General features: G+C 37.6%; 4 protein-coding genes across 4 annotated transcripts; 2 read left to right on the top strand and 2 right to left on the bottom strand.

The window, feature by feature from the left end:
- Positions 1-282: 282 nt before the first annotated feature.
- LOC110041729 (E3 ubiquitin-protein ligase PPP1R11-like) lies at positions 283-3,499 on the bottom strand. The gene is made up of 3 exons (XM_089293263.1): positions 3,301-3,499; positions 2,931-3,036; positions 283-1,136 (listed from the first exon to the last, which is right to left on the bottom strand). The coding sequence occupies exons 1-3, from the start codon at positions 3,367-3,369 to the stop codon at positions 946-948; spliced, it is 366 nt and encodes a 121-aa protein (XP_089149389.1). The 5' UTR covers positions 3,370-3,499; the 3' UTR covers positions 283-945.
- A 221-nt stretch (positions 3,500-3,720) lies between these two features.
- LOC110041728 (dnaJ homolog subfamily C member 12-like) lies at positions 3,721-7,209 on the top strand. Its single transcript, XM_020747037.2, has 3 exons — positions 3,721-3,945; positions 4,500-4,678; positions 5,461-7,209. Exons 1-3 carry the CDS (start codon positions 3,767-3,769, stop codon positions 5,616-5,618), a joined length of 516 nt encoding a protein of 171 aa, XP_020602696.2. The 5' UTR covers positions 3,721-3,766; the 3' UTR covers positions 5,619-7,209.
- Positions 6,190-10,547, bottom strand: LOC110041735 (clathrin heavy chain linker domain-containing protein 1-like). Its single transcript, XM_020747044.2, has 2 exons — positions 9,611-10,547; positions 6,190-8,681 (listed from the first exon to the last, which is right to left on the bottom strand). The coding sequence occupies exons 1-2, from the start codon at positions 10,391-10,393 to the stop codon at positions 7,620-7,622; spliced, it is 1,845 nt and encodes a 614-aa protein (XP_020602703.2). The 5' UTR covers positions 10,394-10,547; the 3' UTR covers positions 6,190-7,619.
- An 85-nt stretch (positions 10,548-10,632) lies between these two features.
- Positions 10,633-17,201, top strand: LOC110041736 (uncharacterized). The gene is made up of 7 exons (XM_020747045.2): positions 10,633-10,992; positions 11,549-11,803; positions 13,589-13,725; positions 14,036-14,168; positions 15,566-15,601; positions 16,257-16,350; positions 17,047-17,201. Exons 1-7 carry the CDS (start codon positions 10,663-10,665, stop codon positions 17,136-17,138), a joined length of 1,077 nt encoding a protein of 358 aa, XP_020602704.2. The 5' UTR covers positions 10,633-10,662; the 3' UTR covers positions 17,139-17,201.
- The last annotated feature ends 26 nt before the right edge of the window (positions 17,202-17,227 follow it).

Here is a 17,227-nt window from a genome sequence, read left to right as displayed (position 1 = left end):
ACTATTCACCAGTTATTGGCCAGTTATTCAAATCATTTCAGTGTTTTGTATTCTTGGGAACTTTGGCTCATTTCCAGCATGTAAATAAGAGTGCTGTTTTTTATAGGCTCGCAATGCATGCACAGGATAAGCTATGACTAGATGTAATGTTGCCTTTAGTCAAGTTCTGGCCCTGTCTCTGTCACACAATGCTACAAGAGAGTAGCATTCCATGACAGAGACAGGGGCAAATCTTAGATGTCTGTACTATGCCTATGTCACATTATTCAGAAGAAAACAGCATTCAAAGTTTGATCTAAGTTTATTTCAAAGAAAGCCACAAGCAGATGGGGCTTAATTTCTTTCTGAATATGCAATATACAAAGTTACGTGTTTCAAGAACAAAATCTTTGTTGACAGTCCAGTAAGTAAGCAGAAAATAATTATAATTGTGATCAATTTCAGGAAGCTATTAAAGGGAATTATGAGCTAATAATTTTGACCCAAAAAGCACTCGTTAACATGTACTTAGTGCTGCAGTCAGCATGATCTCTGAAATTTTCAGCTTTTAGCTTGTAGGGCACTACACTATATATATTTCTGGTGTCTATACATATACAATTATATATTTTGTTTTTAAATACAAAGATTAAATTTACATTTATTACCACAACTGGGAACAACAAAGAAATTGACATAATTTTATGCTGTTCACCTTACTCACAACCCCTTGGAATGAAACCTTTGTGAAAGAAAAAATCAAGCATTTAAAAACGAGCAAAAGCCCTCTCTAACTAAACATAGAACACTTCTAACTTTTTACTCTATCCTGCACCCTGGTAACTCTTTCATTTTGCCTTGCAACCTACACTGTACATAAAAATATACAAAATAATTTCTTGTGAATTAAAAATTAAATTATGTAACTTTTTCTCTGGAAAAAGGTTCATTGTCTTGAGGTGTTGTTTATGTAGCACTTGGGTCAGGATTCAACCCCAAGGAACCCTCTCCTTTGTCACCATGATCATGGTGATGACTGCGATGACCTTTCTTTTTGTGGCCAGTGCAATAGGCATTATGATTACATCCTTCGTCATCACTATCACTTTCTGAGGAGGAGTCTCCAAACATCTTTGGCTTGGAATAAATGCAGCAGCCTACAATGAGAGAAGAGTAATAACTTAATCCAGTGATGTTGCTAGCCTGAGTAAATAGCATCTCTTAGTCTTGACTTCAAGCATTCAATTCTTCCTCTGTGCAATGCAAGGGGCATCTGAGATCCACATAATTACATGGATGTAGCACAATAGCGATTCAAGGGGAACAGGGGTAGGAAACTTGGATATTTAAAGAAGGTGGCAGCTCTAAGAGAGGAAGGAGATGAGAGGGCTGGAAGTGGGGTAAACAAAGAGACAAGACCCCAAGAAAAATCGATGACTGAAATTAATTAGCAACAATGCATCAATAGTTCGGTCACCACCAAGGAATGGGTGGGGGAACTGGGCCTAAATGTTACAGGGAGGAGCTCAAAAGCTCCCTGTCCCATCCCCTTAGCTATTATGAAAAAAAATAGGTCTGAAATGTGTACTTGTGGGCTTATGCTTAGTTTTGGTATTGTTTACATAAGCACACACTTGACAAATTTGAAAATCGGTCAGAACAAAATGCAGACTGCAGACCGGGTACAAAATGCATGCTAGGTACTTAATGTAGACTGTAGACTGGGTACAAAATGAATAAATACTGTTTCTCGTGACAACATGTCATCTGATCTAACAACTTACCGAGTGTCACACAGTTGCCTTTCCGCGGTCATCTTTCACAAACATTAGCATTATTGAGGAATATTTTTAAGTGGTTTCTTCCTATATTTTGTCTTTAACAAAGCGCCTAGGCCACAGGCTATTTATCTGCCGCTTAAATGATTTGCCAGCTGACTTGCCAATCTCCAAAGGGCCGTCATGCTGCCGAATGCGAAGACATGACAGTGGATGACCCGCATGCAAAGATGGTCATGTGTTATGTCACTTGTCCTCGATATCATATTGTGTGTTGCTATATTTAAAGATTGATATGACAGCTTGCACACAAAATGAGAAGATAGAAAGCTATGAAGGCATACTATTTAAGAATGACCGTAGCCTGGCCACTTTGTTAAAGACAAAATATATGAAGAAACGAGCAAGGAATATTCCCCAACAATGCTAAATTATGATCATGAAAGATGGCTGTGGAAAAGTGACTGTGTAACACTTGGTATGTTTTTAGATGACATATTGTCACGTATCAGATGAGACACAGTTGTTATATTACCAGTCTGTGTTTTTGTACCCAGCACAGGGAACCCAAACACTGTATCAGCAATAACATAATCATTTCCATTCATGTGAAATAAATATACTGTTATTTAGTCACGATCTGATTCCATCTTGAGTTTTCATTATCTTCATTAACTAGGAACTCTCATTGGGGGAGGGATTCTCAGGTTTCATCAAGCCCTCAAACTTTCAATATAGTTACCGACTATTTAACAATTAGACCCGTAGCCCTTGCGGGCTACGGGTCAATAGCCCATGAGGTGAAGCCGAATGGGCTATTGACCTGTGGCCCTTGAGGGCGAAGGGTCTAATTGTTTTAGTATCACCCAACTAGTCGGACAGAAAAGACAATAATAAAGTTAGCAAATGCAAGTTAAAGAAATGTTTATTTGGGAATAAAACGAAAGAAAGCATCACGTTTGATTGCGCCAATTTCACTACTCGAGGACTATTAGTAATAGTCCTCTAGTAGCATAGCTAATCAAAATGCTGGATTTGCATTAGTCCACTAGTTGGGTGATACTAAATGGGATTATGCAATAATTGCATAATCCAACAACAATAATTTCATAGTCCCACAAAAATTAATGTTTATTTTACTACCTACATATGTAAGCTTAAAACTCCACCTACATTTTGATGTTTTCTTTCCCATAAACTCGTTGTCTACAGCACTTTCATCCCATTGTACTTTCTTTTCTGTCTTGGGCTTTTTAAGTTTCAGTACAAGCCTCTGTTGCTATGAATAGAAGCTTCCACAATTAGATTTTGAGGTCGTGATTTCCATATGAGCCGGTTAGCTTAATTAAGCTGAACTTAATCATGCAAGGGGAACATAACACAACAATGCAACACACTTTAGTAACCCCATTTAGTAGATCAGGGTGGAAGAAAAGACAGGCGTCCGAAAAGAAATTATTGATGGTTCAAATCACTGCATAGTATATTTTCGCTAAACTTTGGTTTGAGTTAAAGATGTCAATAAAGACTATGTTGTACATACCGAAGGACTCTCGGTCGCTTCTTCAGTAACTGTAACAGTACTATTAGCACCTTCGGGGCATTCCGCCATCCCTTCTTTAAGGAGTCACTTCATTTGATCACATAAATTGCATCAACTTCGAAGTAGCACAGCGAAAAATATCTGCATCTTTTTCTTCCCGACTCAACGTTTAGTGACCACGTGATATGTCACCTTTTAAAACTGACTAGGGTAGGGTAAGATACCCTCAGAAAAAAACATATTTACAATAAACAGATTTGTTCTTCCTGTGTCTTTTTTAGTACTTGCATACAGTTTTAAACAATATTTTATTTTTTAAACATGCTGTTGGAATAAAATCTTCCTAAATCTGGACAAAAATGTAAGAGCATGGATTTTTCTACTTTTGACCATCCCCTCCCCTAATGAAGAACTTTATTGTTGTTTTGCTTGTTGCGTCGATGAGAAAGTTTGTTGGTTTCCGAAGATGGAAGACTTCTTCGATGTGTTGATCAACAAAATCAAAAAAGATGATTTTTACGCTCTCTTAGGCTGTGATGAACTAGCTTCCACGGACCAGATTAACGCAGAGTTCCGACAAAAGGCCAAACTTCTTCATCCGGACAAAAACCCTGGTGATCATAACACGGCAAAGTTGTTCGAAAGGTAAGCTTACTTGGGTCGCATGTCGGACCAGGAAAGACTTTCTTTTGTGGCAGTAATTCGTAATTAAACAGATTTCTTAGGGTTTTTTAAAACCTACTGAGAATGAGGTTTTCAGTATTTTTTGGATTTTCCTACTGATATTTACAGTGGCAAGAAAAGTTTTGCCGTAATTTTGAGATACATATTTGATTATTTGCTACGCAGCATAACGGCATAGGTTAAGTGTTCAATTTGAGCTCAAGTTTACTACTTCGTTAAGCTAAGATACTTTAAAATAGCAGCCAGCTATTTCAGTATTTACAAGTTAAGAGTACTTTACCATTGTAAACATCGTACACACAGGAGTAGAAATAAAGTTCCTGAACGAAAAGTTAGATTACGTGGGCGGTGACTGGGTGTGAAGAATTTGTTTATCTTTTTAGAAACATGTTAAATACGTGACCAAAATATATTGAAGCCGTTGTTTGTTTTTCGGCTTACAACTTTAAAACTAAAAAAAGTAAGTTGTCATAAGTTCACCCCTGTCGATTAAAGTGACCGGATTCCTGTTCTAGGTTGCAAAATGCTCGTAACGTTTTGTGCAATGAAGAAAGCAGAAAGAGGTACGACTTCTGGCGCCGCTCTGGAATAGCGGTGCCGTATGAACAATGGGTAGAGCTGAGTGGAGCGGTGCACACATCATTGCATTGGGCAGCCAAGCCCAGGAAAGAGCTTATGCTTGACCACAGAAAAGGTAACACAAAATCTGTCCCGTGGATGAAAAGACCAAAGAGATAAATTAAATATATTTACTTTTCCATATATTGAAAATTATGTACTAACGTCTCAGTAATTACCTAGAGGTCTTAGAGGGCTCCACATTGAAATGACCTACCTGGCTAGGTTACCCTAGTGGATTTTGAAACATCTACAAACCTTATTAAAGCCTGATAATGCAGTTTTTCTTTGTAAATACTTAATTTTTAGCTTATTAAATCAAATAATTTATTTAATATGATTATTGTAGCTGAATTTCTAGTTTTAATTGACAATTTGGTAGCTGTATTAATATTATTTTATAATTTCTTGTTAAGTGTCCTCAATATTAGTAGAGGGTCTGTACCTTTCGCTAGATATTTTGGCTAAACTCCAGAATACCCGGCCACTTATTAGCATCTCATTGAATAAGAATAGCAACTATTGTTATATACCTCGTTCTTCAAAGCCCACCGACACATGTAAATAAAGTGGCCAGGTATTCTGAAGTTGCTCCGATATTTTCGAGTGATTATTTGATTGATTGTTTGATTGATTGATTGATTGACTGATTGATTGATTGATTGATTGATTGATTGATTGATTGATTGATTGATTGATTGATTGAAGGCAACCTGTTGAAAATTGTGTAATTGGTTTAGGCTTATGGTGTAAGAGGTGAAGAGGCATATTTCCAGCAGTTTTGTTAATCACTACCCAAGCCACTATGAATAAAATTTAATAACCGCTTAAAATTTTGTTTCCATTGCATTTCATCAGATGACCCTCAAGAGGAATTCTTAGATGAAAATCTTAAGGCAAAGCGTCTTAAGTTATCCAATGATGCCATCTTGAGCATATCAAAGTCACAGCACAGACGACGCTGGACTTCAAAGAGAGGAACACACATCAGCAAGTTTAGAAGATATGAGATTTAAATGGTTATCCACAGTTTGTGATCAAATAGTGGTAATTAGTACCAGTGTTCAGAAGATGGTTTATTCGTTGGAAACTTCATACTTCATTGACGCTGATCCATAGATCTGAGATTTTGAATCCAATATTGATCAAAAGCTGACAGAGTCAAAGTTGACAGTACAATGTAAATGGTACATTTTGAATATAAATATTTAACTTGTATGCAGTGGAGTAAGCAGACTCGACTCTTTGAAAATTCTATAGTTTGTATTTAACTGCTTTGACTCAATCAACTTGTACAGAAATAGTATGAGTTCCAAATGGGCACTTACAAGTGTAATGGCAGAACTTTGTACAATCATGTAAAATATAATCACAGTCTGTGGAAATATACTCACATTCAAAAAATTGATAATATTTATGGTCAATAGTATAAGTAGATGAAAATTGAGTCGTTGTGTTCAGCAGAACGCAGATCTAATCGCATAATGCATAAAAATTCGAGACCTGTGTATCTATCTATCTATCTATCTATAGGGGACACCAATTTTACCCCCGCCCCCCAAAAGAAAGAACAGCAAATTAAACCGCTTAGTGAATAACAGTTTATTTATTTTACATGAATGTAAATGATTATGTTGTTCTGGTCCCCTTTAGTCTCAGGTCATTGAAAGTAAATTAAAAATAAACAAAACTTGGCATAGACGCAGAGCCTGAATTATGAAATTGTGCAAACCAAACCGAATTTCCCTTTAGGCAAATGAGAAGATTTTCATAAATGCAAATTGAATGGGAGCTTTAAAATTGCTTACAGGCCAGAGTTTAAACTTGTTCTTTTGTTTACGTTTTGAATTCATGCTGAGTTTACATCAAAACATGAAATTTTGAAGGCCTACTATTTTTGTGAGTCTATGGAAACTGGTGCCATCACACAACATTTGAACAGCAAATCAGCCATCGCAGTCTATACAGGGGACCTCTTCTCTGGCATGGACTTTGACTCTATATCTGTCTGTGTAAAACCTCAGTTGTTCATAAAAAATGTTGATTTTAGCAATAGACCGAGGTTGAAAGTCAGCTAGTTAAGTCATTTAAGGTATATATATGAAAGTGACGGTGTCGAGCGCACTCATGATCTTTGATTACTACTAGTATTTTACAAAATCCACAGGTTTTCACAAAGAATTCACACAAAAAGGGTTACATATTAACTAAAGGTTTTAAGTATCAAGCAAGAAGGGAAAAGCATGAATCGGGAAATAGCAGGAAATGGCAGGTTCTGTTGTGCTTCTTTTCCCTTTACTCTTGACAAACTACATGTAAGAAAACAAAAGACATATCTTAGTGTGGCCTGATCACAGATTAGAGTTAAATATTACATGCAACACTTTATTATTGTCCTAAGTTTGCAATTTTACATGTATCAGAAGAAGCTTACATTATTTTTACTTGTGAAGAAAAACTCTGAAGTTTCCTTGAACTACAAATGTTGTTCAGGTCTAAGTAAGTATTAAATATTACTTAATATTGTGTTATTGTGTGAGTGAATTTTGTAGTAGTGGCTTCATCTTATCATTCAAGAATAAAGTATGTCTTAATTAGATTCCACAACGTTTCTGTTTGATGCTAACATTGATTCAAACAAAGGTTTAGGCCCATCCACATTATGCCGGAGAAATTTGAAAACTGTGTTTTCTCTCTGAAAACCCATCAAATGTTTTCAGCCACCCTACGCCAGAGAAATTTGAAAACACAACAATCACCGATCATTTTGGATTTGTGTTTGCGGGAAACCCGGGCAGGGAAATTACATGATTTATCATTATTGTGACTTCATCATTTTCAAAAATCTCAGTTTCCCACATGAAAATGCAAAACTTCTTCCAGTTTGAAGGGCGTTTTCAAAAAGCTCTGCTTTCACGACGGATTAGTGTGGACAGTAAGCCTAAGCATAGAAATAAAGCTGTGTTTTCAAATTTTGACTCAAACAAACATTTGAAAAATCGCACTAGAATGTGGAATTAGGAAATGTAATCCATGCTGAAAGCAATAGATGCTTTGTTCAAGGCATCTCTTATGGTCAACATTGAAAGTATTTCAACACCAATTTCCAGCAACCCTTCTTCCTGGCACATGTTAACAACCTGTAACCATCTGTCCATATCCATGTTGTCACTCTTTGTTTCGTTAAACAAGGCATCTGTCATCACTGCAGACAAATCCTCGGTGTTACTCTGGGAGAGATGCCTTAACACGTTCAGCAGCATCTTGTGTTGGTTGTCATCTAGAAGAGCTCCGACAACAGAGGCAAAGCTTAGTAGGCCAACCTTTCTATCGGGCCCAGGACTGCTTAGCATAAGCTTAGCCAGTTCAGGCGAAGGATTCCTTAATAAGATGGCCCTGTAATCCTCCGTTGTGAACTTTGTGTGCTTCCGTGCATAGTTCAACATGATTGAAAACTTTTGCTGTCCACAAAGGCAAGCAATCACCTGGTGATGGGCACCAACTTTCATGTAAATAGTTTGTGCCAGAGGCAGGCATGTGCAGGTACAGTTTTGTTCACATTTGCAATAACTACGAAAAGCATCACCTAGTGGGATGGAGTACGTTAGCTTTTCTTGGGCAAGCCAGTGTGTAGCCAGATCAAGACGTCCTTGACTCAGAGCACATCGAATACACTCAGAGGACATGGCTCCAGTTAGAGGCTGTGCCGCAGATGCTGTCGCCATCAGGGCATCGCAAAAGATCAATAGAGGAGACACTTCACCTTCTTGGACCTCAGCTTGTTTGAATTTAATCATTGTTTCATAAGTTCTGAGAATTCCCATTGGTGAGTTGGCAGCATGCATTGCAGCCAATTCAAACTGGCCAAAGTCAAATAAATTGTTGAAGTGATCAACGTATTCAATTAAGCGCTCTGCTTCTTTCTTCTTTAAGGGATCATCCTCATCAAAGCTTGCAAAGAACTGCAGTGAATCACTTTTCTTTCCATACTTGCTGTTGCCATACTTTGCTAGTTCTCGGAATACAACATCAGTAATGTGCACATCCTGGTCTGGATTATCAACCACCGATCTTCCTGCCTGATTGTGAAAAAGCAAATTCAAATTTCAGACTATCTGGCAATCAAATGTAGTATTCATATCATCTTCTTCAAAATGAACACAGGCTAATAACCTGTCTTAACTGAAAGAGGAGATCATATACCTCCCATACTCTTCTCTAAAGCAATCAAGATGGCTGGACTTATGTGATATGATTATTATTGGTATCTAACCCATTTGCCAATATTGTTAAGTGGAAAGGAAGGAGGACGCAGCAATCATCTTCCCAAAACCCTATTTCCAGTGTCTCTGTTTTTCTTGTCTCCCCCCTCCCCCCCCCCCCCCCACTCCCATGCCATAGGGGGCAGGAAGAAGACAGACAGACAGACTGTTAATTAAGAAATAGAAAACATGTACCATGTTTCTATTGAGTTATAGAAACACAAGTGGAAGTTTGGGAGAACGAGAAATGCTGTGGGAACACGAGCCGCAGGCAAGTGTTTCAACAGCTTTTTCAAGTTCTCCCAAACTTTCACGAGTGTTTCTATAACTCAATAGAAACAAGGAGAACATGTTTTCTATTTCTTTAGAAAACATTGCAACGAAAAAAGGAAAACAACTTGTTAACCTTGATTATCAAAATGTAAGTTCTCTTTGCTCGTGTCATCATTATGTCAACAGCTCGTGCTAGTTCTGTGTTTCTATCGAGTTATAGAAAGACAACTTTTAACCAATCAGCAAGCATATTTTCTTAGCATGACTGTTTTCTTAAGATTGTTAATAACTCTTTTCGCCATCCACAATGCCCAGGAATGTAACACTTGTGCAGAAGCTCTGAGACTCTGAGCTTGGATCAAATGCTCTCGCCAAAGCCGAACCCCCATCCCTCCATCCATTCTCTCCAGCTTAGCATTGATAGTATTTGAGTGGGGAGGAGGCGGGGTGATAGGAGCGCCTTCTAGTCTTACCTCAATTGCAACCTTTAGGGTCTCGCAACGATCCTGCAGTTTCTCATGATTTGTAAATTCATGATCTCTGGCATTTTCCTTTTTCGCTAGCTGTTGTTTCAGAATCTGCTTCTGACCCTTCTCTGCAAATTTAGCCGTTGTAGCTTCCTTCAGTTCCTTTACTTGAGCTTCTAATCGTATTAATGTCTTCTTCAAAGACGATATGTCAGTGAGATCACTGAGAGATAATCCAGGAATTAAAAGTCGTGTCTCCTTCACGACGGAATGCATCGATTTACTTTCTGCCGAGGCTATCCTTCGCGCTCTTTCGGCTCTTATCGTGTTAAGTTTTTGCCTGAGCTGTGTGTTGTGTTTTTTCAGCTTTGTCATTTTTTCTTCCAGTTCATCACCCCTCTGTACAAAGTGCCTTACGTTCGCTTTCTCTGACAGCAAAGCCTTCAGCATTCCTTGAAGATAAACAGTTTGACTTTCACCTCTTTCTAGAGTCTCAATAAACTCTTCATACTCGACTTTGATCTGTGACAAGATCGACTTATAAACGACAGCTTTGCTTTCAATAAGTTGGTCAAATACATGTTTATACACCATATAACACTCTTGCCTGCTGTAGTCCGGATGAAACTTGACTCGTCGAAGTTCATCAGCAATGTTAATTTCTATTTCTCGAAGATCGGCGCCAGGCAGCCCAATTTTCCTCTCTCTAAATTCCCTCGAACTAAGAGGTGATTTTGAGTTTCGATGTGAATACACTGAAAGTGTACTGGAAGATCTCCTGGATTGCATGACTCCAAGAGTAATCGTTTGAGGGATAAATGCCTCTTTCCAATATGACTTTGTTCCAAAAAGAACAGCATCAAAGTGCAAGTTAATAGTCAATAATAATTTTCAGCCATCGCTTCGGGCTCTCTCCGTTGCCACAGCTGAATATTAGTCGTCAAGCGATAGAGAATAAAAGAAAAGCTCTGATTGGTTATTCAAAGAAATTAGCCAATCAGAGGACGTCTTTGTTTCAGTACTTAATCGATAGACCCGCAAATTCGCGTTGATCAAAAATGGCAGAGAAGGAACTTGAATTCACTTTTCCAACGTTGTCTTCGAATGTTACAGAGGATGAAAAGAGCCTTTCTTTGAAGGAAAAGGTTAATCTGATCGACAATGAAATTCGCCAACTGTATGAATTTTGTACCAAAGCTGGGTACACACAGCCTCAAATAGAGCAATGTGCACAACCTCTTCTTTCCCTCCAAAGCAGAGAAAGGCACATCAAATGGCTAAGGCGGTTGTTCTCGTTTGCTATACTGGTTGCCGTGATTGCCTTTTTGTTTGCTTATGATCCTGCTTACCGTCAAATCTGTATTTATGGCAAGTTTATAGCCATGAAGGTGAAGTATACATATGGATTTATTTTTCTTTTTCGTTGTCTTAATTTTTTTTTGAGCTTATTTTTTTCTGAAAAGTTTGCTAGACGTTAAGCTTATGTGAAAATATGAATATGAGATATAAAGACTTAGTTTACGTTTACCTGTATATTAGTATTATATTTATCGTTTGGTCAACATAGTGGTTAAAATTGTTTGTGGTGTAAAATTGACCTGGTTTGAATTTTTATTTCCCTTTGTTTCAAATTAGGATAATTTATCTGCAACAAAAGGAAAGTAAAACTCAAACTGGTTGGAAAAATGTTCACATGAAAAATACATTTAAACCACAACTTAGTTATTCTTAATAACTAACTTTTATCTGCTCAAAGTATTCACAAAAAAATTTTTTTGGCTCGATAAAATTTGAGTCTATAGCTCTAATTTTTGAAAAGTGAGTGTATTGAGAAGTTAGACTTGAGTCCTGGCTTCCAGATGCAAAGTGGTATTGTTTTGTTTATTTGTACTAGAGCTACAGTACTACCACATCATTTGGTTTTCTAAATCTCCCCACTATTAGGGCCTCCCATACTGGGACTGGACAGTTATGTACGATCATGAGTGCGTCATTGATAATCCCTACTATGTTAATGATGAGATGACCGAAGAAGATTGCAATGTCTGCAGAAAACTCAGAAATATCAAGAGAGTTTCTAATGTTAGTCAAAGCACCATAGCTGATGATTATCTGTTCTCCAATGTTGCTGTGATTGTCACTGATGCTATGGAGGAATGGGATGCCCTGGAAAAGTTTGATGTTGATTTCTTGGCTGAGGTAAAGTCTGATTGTGGGGTTTCAAAATATTACCATACCGGAGAGAGAGTTCTCAAAAGCCAAACTTCTTATAGGGAAGTATGAACCAAAACTGGAATTTCCAAAGGGATGAGAGGATGGGGTTCAAACCAAAAATCCCTCTGTGAAATAGATATTGACATATATATATATATAATGTGGGAGGAAAAACACAAATAAACTACAAGTTCATCCCTACAAGCCTGTTTCGTGGTTGCCCACTCATCAGGGGATTTAATAAGAACAATCTTTACCACCGCTTATATACCACCGCTTATATCAACACTTAACAAACGTAATGAACTCGTATCATCTTGCCGCCACAGAAACAAAGCCCTCCTACGAAACAACTAATCCGTTAAATTTCGCGCTGCATATATTATGTAAATTATATTGTATATAAGTGGTGGTAAAGATTGTTCTTATTAAATCCCCTGATGAGTGGGCAACCACGAAACAGGCTTGTAGGGATGAACTTGTAGTTTATTTGTGTTTTTCCTCCCACATTATATACTTCGCTCTACTCTGATGTATTGAGCACTGTTTTACGAAAATCAAATTTAACACTTTATATATATATATATATATATATATATATATATATATATATATATATATATATATATATATATATATATACATACATATATAAAACGGTTATAAAATGCCTCAAGCCAACAAAGAATGCCACTGCATCAGGAGGATCAATGAAGATTCACAGTCCAAGCCTCACCGCAAAAATAAATTTAAAAACGTTTGATAAAGCAAGGACGGACAACTTCTGACGGTAAAAAAAGTTAAAAATTTAAAAATTTAATTTACCGTCAGAAGTTGTCCGTCCTTGCTTTATCAAACGTTTTTATATATATATATATATATATATATATATATATATATATATATATATATATATATACTTCTTGAACTTGAACAGAATAAATTTATAGAGCGCTCGACTCTGAGAGGAGCAGTGTAGATAATAAACAATGGTAGTAAGACTTCAATTCAATAAAACGATGAATTGAAGTCTTACTACCATTGTTTATTATATATATATATATATATATATATATATATATATATAATTTCTGGAACAATACATTTTCCGTTTTTTAACAAATTAACACACTTCTGCCTCCATCCTAATAATGATGTTGATTAGTAGCGCTTTCTGAGTTTATTGATTGGTTAAATCCAAGTCTGACTCCTGAACCCCTAAAGGAGACCAATCTGGGTGTGGCGCAAGCTTTATTTGACCCCTAAAAGGTACCACCTTAAGTGGAATAGGTTCAATTACCAGGCACTGTTCAGGAAGGGAGCCCAAAATAGTAGACAAGCCTCAAGAGACCAGCAGAAAATGAGCCTAAAGCCTTGTCACAAAATATTGTCGCAGCTCTTCAATTGTCATACATTTTTCCTCTCTCCTTCCCTCTGCAATAATGACAAAACACTTTGAATGGACACATAAATGCATTTTGCAATTTTCCAACATCGAAAGGCCGACAGGGGGTGTTGGCAAGTTTTTACTAGTTGCTGTGATCATTGTAATTTGAAACATTTGCATATGTTTCAACTAAATGTGATGAAGCTTGCAGCTAGAGTTACTACTGTTCAGGCTAACTGGCAATGACTCTGACTAAGCATTTATCAATAGTAAAATTCTTGGAATCAAAGTATTTTTATGTCAGAAAGTTTGAATAGTGCTACAAAAGCTCCTCTAGAACTCTGATGCTTGTGATTTCAACTAAACATCTCATTTGTTGCCAGATGTATGAGAAGAATGAAGTACTGAGACATTCCGGCAAGGAATGTCAGTTTGAGAGCACCACACCAGAGTTTAGCAGTCCACAGCTTTTACTGGCAGCTGCCAAGAGTGGGGAACAACCAAACTTTCAGGCTTTCTGGTAAACATCCTTGGAAACAAAAAAATATCTTATGTGGTCCCAGAAAATATCCATGCCCACCTGAGAGAGGGTTATTGGAAATCTCAAAAGCCGAACATTTTAAAGGAAAGTTAGGAACCAAAACTGGAATTTCTAGAAGGATGGGAGGAGGTTCAAACCAAAAATCCCTTCATGGGAGGAGTATTGGATATTTTCTGTAACAACACATTCTAGACTAGAACCAATGATTATTACTGAAGGTTACAAGGTTAAGTCTGTTCTAAAATACATGTATGACACATGGCCTTGAATAGTTTGTGTTTTCTAACAGGGACAACTGTGAGAAGGAGTCAGCCAAAGTGTTCCGCCAATATTATAGACGTCCTTACTTTCTGCCACCAATGGCCGAGGCAGTTGAAGGAAACTGGTTCATAGTCTCTTCAGGAGAAAACAAGACATTGAATGTAAGTTTTTCAGGTCACCATTTTGACATGGTAGGGGAGGCAACTGACAAAATTTCTTCCAATCCCTTCCTCACTCCCCGAACCTGTTCTACACCTGTTATGCAGGCTCATTCTTGAAGAAACAATAACTTTTTTCGTCTCCTTATTGCTGGTTTACACAATGACATAATTTTGAGCTACACATGTATGCCAATCAAAAACCGAATAAGTTTGGAAGGTAGTCAATGCAAAGTGACAACAAATAAATTGTGTCTCCAGTTGTCCTTTGCTCTTTGATTGGCTAAGATGCTTTACAATATAGCTAGCAAAGGTAGGCAATAAGAGTCAGAATACATGACGGTGCATTGTTGGCCAATGAGACGCACCTTCATGGCGTGTCAGAGAAAAGCTAACCTATGCATCATCTTGAGTTACGATGCACACTGAGAGCAGTCAAGAAGCTAACGTTGCTCTCAGCTGCACCTTAACCCATTGACTCCTGTGCCAGCCGTAACTAGCTGTGACAAGCCTTGGCTTTTCTTCCACTTCTGACGTCATCACCCTTGACCAAAATTGGCATCATCTATGCTCAACTTCTGCAGGGAGAAAAAATTGTTCCAATGATACCCAGATCAGAGTGATCGGCCCAATGGAGCCTGAGATTTGCACAAAAATGCTCAAAAAGTTGAGTGAAAAACTCAGAGCAAAATTTCCTGGCACTACAAGTCATGTGGCTACTCCATGGCAAAAGTTGCCTGTCTCAATGATGCCTTCTCAGAGTGTTTTAAACTGGAAGCAAGCCCAGTAGAAAGTCAATCACTGCAGCAAAAAGAAAATAAAAGGAGAAAAAGGGAAAGCGAAAAAAAAAATTTAAAAATCGAAAAGCCTAAAGACATTTTGATTTCTGTGCATGCCTGAGCAAAAATGTTGTAAAACGTGATCCTAGTGGAAAGAAGGCATGCTATCATGTTGCAAATGCCTTTTTGAGATGATTGGGGCTAATTTGACCCATATCCAGCCTGAAAATCTCCAAAATGTCCCAAAAAATGCATTTTTGGTAAAAAGCTCCAGGAGTCAATGGATTTAGCAACTCTTAAACCACCCTATGTGCATCATAACTTGATGATGGATGCTTAAGCCAGTAGCGGATCCAGACCTTGAACTAAGGGGGGTGGGGGTGGTTTTTTTTTTTTTGCTTGCACTGCCAACTTTTCTTCCTTCTGCAATTTCTTTTTTGTTTTTACCAACAATAAGGGGGGCAGGTCCCCCAGGCCCCTCCCCCAGATCCAACACTGTAAGTTTGAATCAGTTTGGTACTTGAAGACCAATAGATAGATTTGACAGCCGAAATTATCAAGTGACAGCAAGGATTTATGTCACTTTATTTAATATGTAATGTTATGGCCTACTCATTTCAGGTTAACTGGGATTCCTCAGCCACTTGGATAGGTCAGGTATACATTGAAATTTTGCTTACATATAATATCCATACATTTTCAAGTAGAAAGTAACAAGTAAGACAATCATCAGCACTGCAAATTGACTTGATGTGCAATTAAAGGGAAGGCCGTGTTCTAAGAAAAAGGTCCCTATGCCTGTGAATTCCTGGGTGCCCAGCACTTATTAATAAGCCTATATGAAAAAAGCAAGTTTTTCCAGTCACTCAAAGTCAAAAGGTAGTCACCTGTGGAACCCGGGCACTTCTAGAGCACAGCCCTGAAAGGGGTCGCAAATGATACCTAAAACATTTTTGTGGTCATAGAATAGGAAACTACTGACTGATCTGAATTCTCAGAAGCCTTTGTGATGAGTCAAAAGTCTTGTTTTTGTGGGGGTTTTTTTGGGTTTTTTGGGTTTTTTTTTCCATGTAAAATCATTGTAATCTCAGTCTTGGATATTTTTCAAACGTGGGATTTTGCGTCTTGGTGAGATTTTCAGCATTTGTTAAGCCTATCATTATCATACTAATACCATTAAAAGAAATGTATGACAGTCACTAATCTAAGGCAAATGCCCTTTTAGATTTTGGCACTAAAATATGATCATTAGAATGTTCTTTCTATACCATATTATAAGTATTTTTGTGCCTAATCCTTTCCCTTTTTTCAGGTCAAAAGGTCTGGTAGATTCCTCTTGAAACCTAATGAAATTTGCAGGAACATCTGCCACAAAATTTCAGTAAAGTTGGATCAAGGAGAAATTTGTAAGTTTTAAAAATTAGGATATTATTTAAAACACTTAGGAGTTGTTAGTAAGTCTAATGTGTTGTTCCAGAAAATATCCATACCCTCCCCATCCATGGACAGTTTTTAGTTTTGAACCCTAATACTTTTCTTAAAATTTTTGGCTTTTGAAAACCCATGCCCACCCCCTCAGAATTTCCATTGACTTTTCACATGGTAGATACCAGGGAGGGGGGTACTTCCATAAATTTTCAGATAGGTGTGTGCGGTGAAAAGTCTTAAACCCTGACCCTATATTTTAAGGATGAAGCAAATGAAAATTGATTACCCTATTTAAAGATCAAAAGCTCTACCCTATCTTGCAGCACATACCTATATAGAGCATTATTGGGAGTATGCCCCCCACCCCCACCCCCAAAGAGGAGACTTGACTTGTGACACAAATTGCTATCAATGTAAGGTAAGGTAAATTAAGGTAAGGTAAAATCTTTATTTAGGCAAGGTATTTCCTTCAGGACTTAACAATATTGAATTTAAATTAGTCTAACTACCTAACTAATGTATTACTAATAACTACTACTCCAATGTAACCTGTTAATTTGGTAGCATGACTCCCTGGTAGAAAGATGACCCTGATTCTTGTCATTGGCTATTCCCTGTGGTAAGACCTGCTTTTCTGTACATTAAGTGAATCACAAAAATGCTATTTTTTGCAGTGACTGTGCCCAACAACATGTGGAGTGTATCCTACAAACCAGTTGGAAGCGATGAAGTTGTTACCTTTGGCTCTGGTGTAAACTGGGATTGAAGTTTAACACGTGATGATTCCTGACAAGTGTTTTTCTGTTAAATAAAGCCATACAGCTCTGAACCGTCTTTTGTCTCGTTATTCTGGTC

The sequence above is a fragment of the Orbicella faveolata genome, unplaced genomic scaffold (assembly GCF_042242905.1).
Source record: "Orbicella faveolata isolate gen_17 unplaced genomic scaffold, um_ofav_v1 contig_25, whole genome shotgun sequence".
Classification (NCBI taxonomy): domain Eukaryota; kingdom Metazoa; phylum Cnidaria; class Anthozoa; order Scleractinia; family Merulinidae; genus Orbicella; species Orbicella faveolata.
Note: the sequence above shows the minus strand (reverse complement) of the source record. Positions and strands in the feature narration are given on the sequence as shown.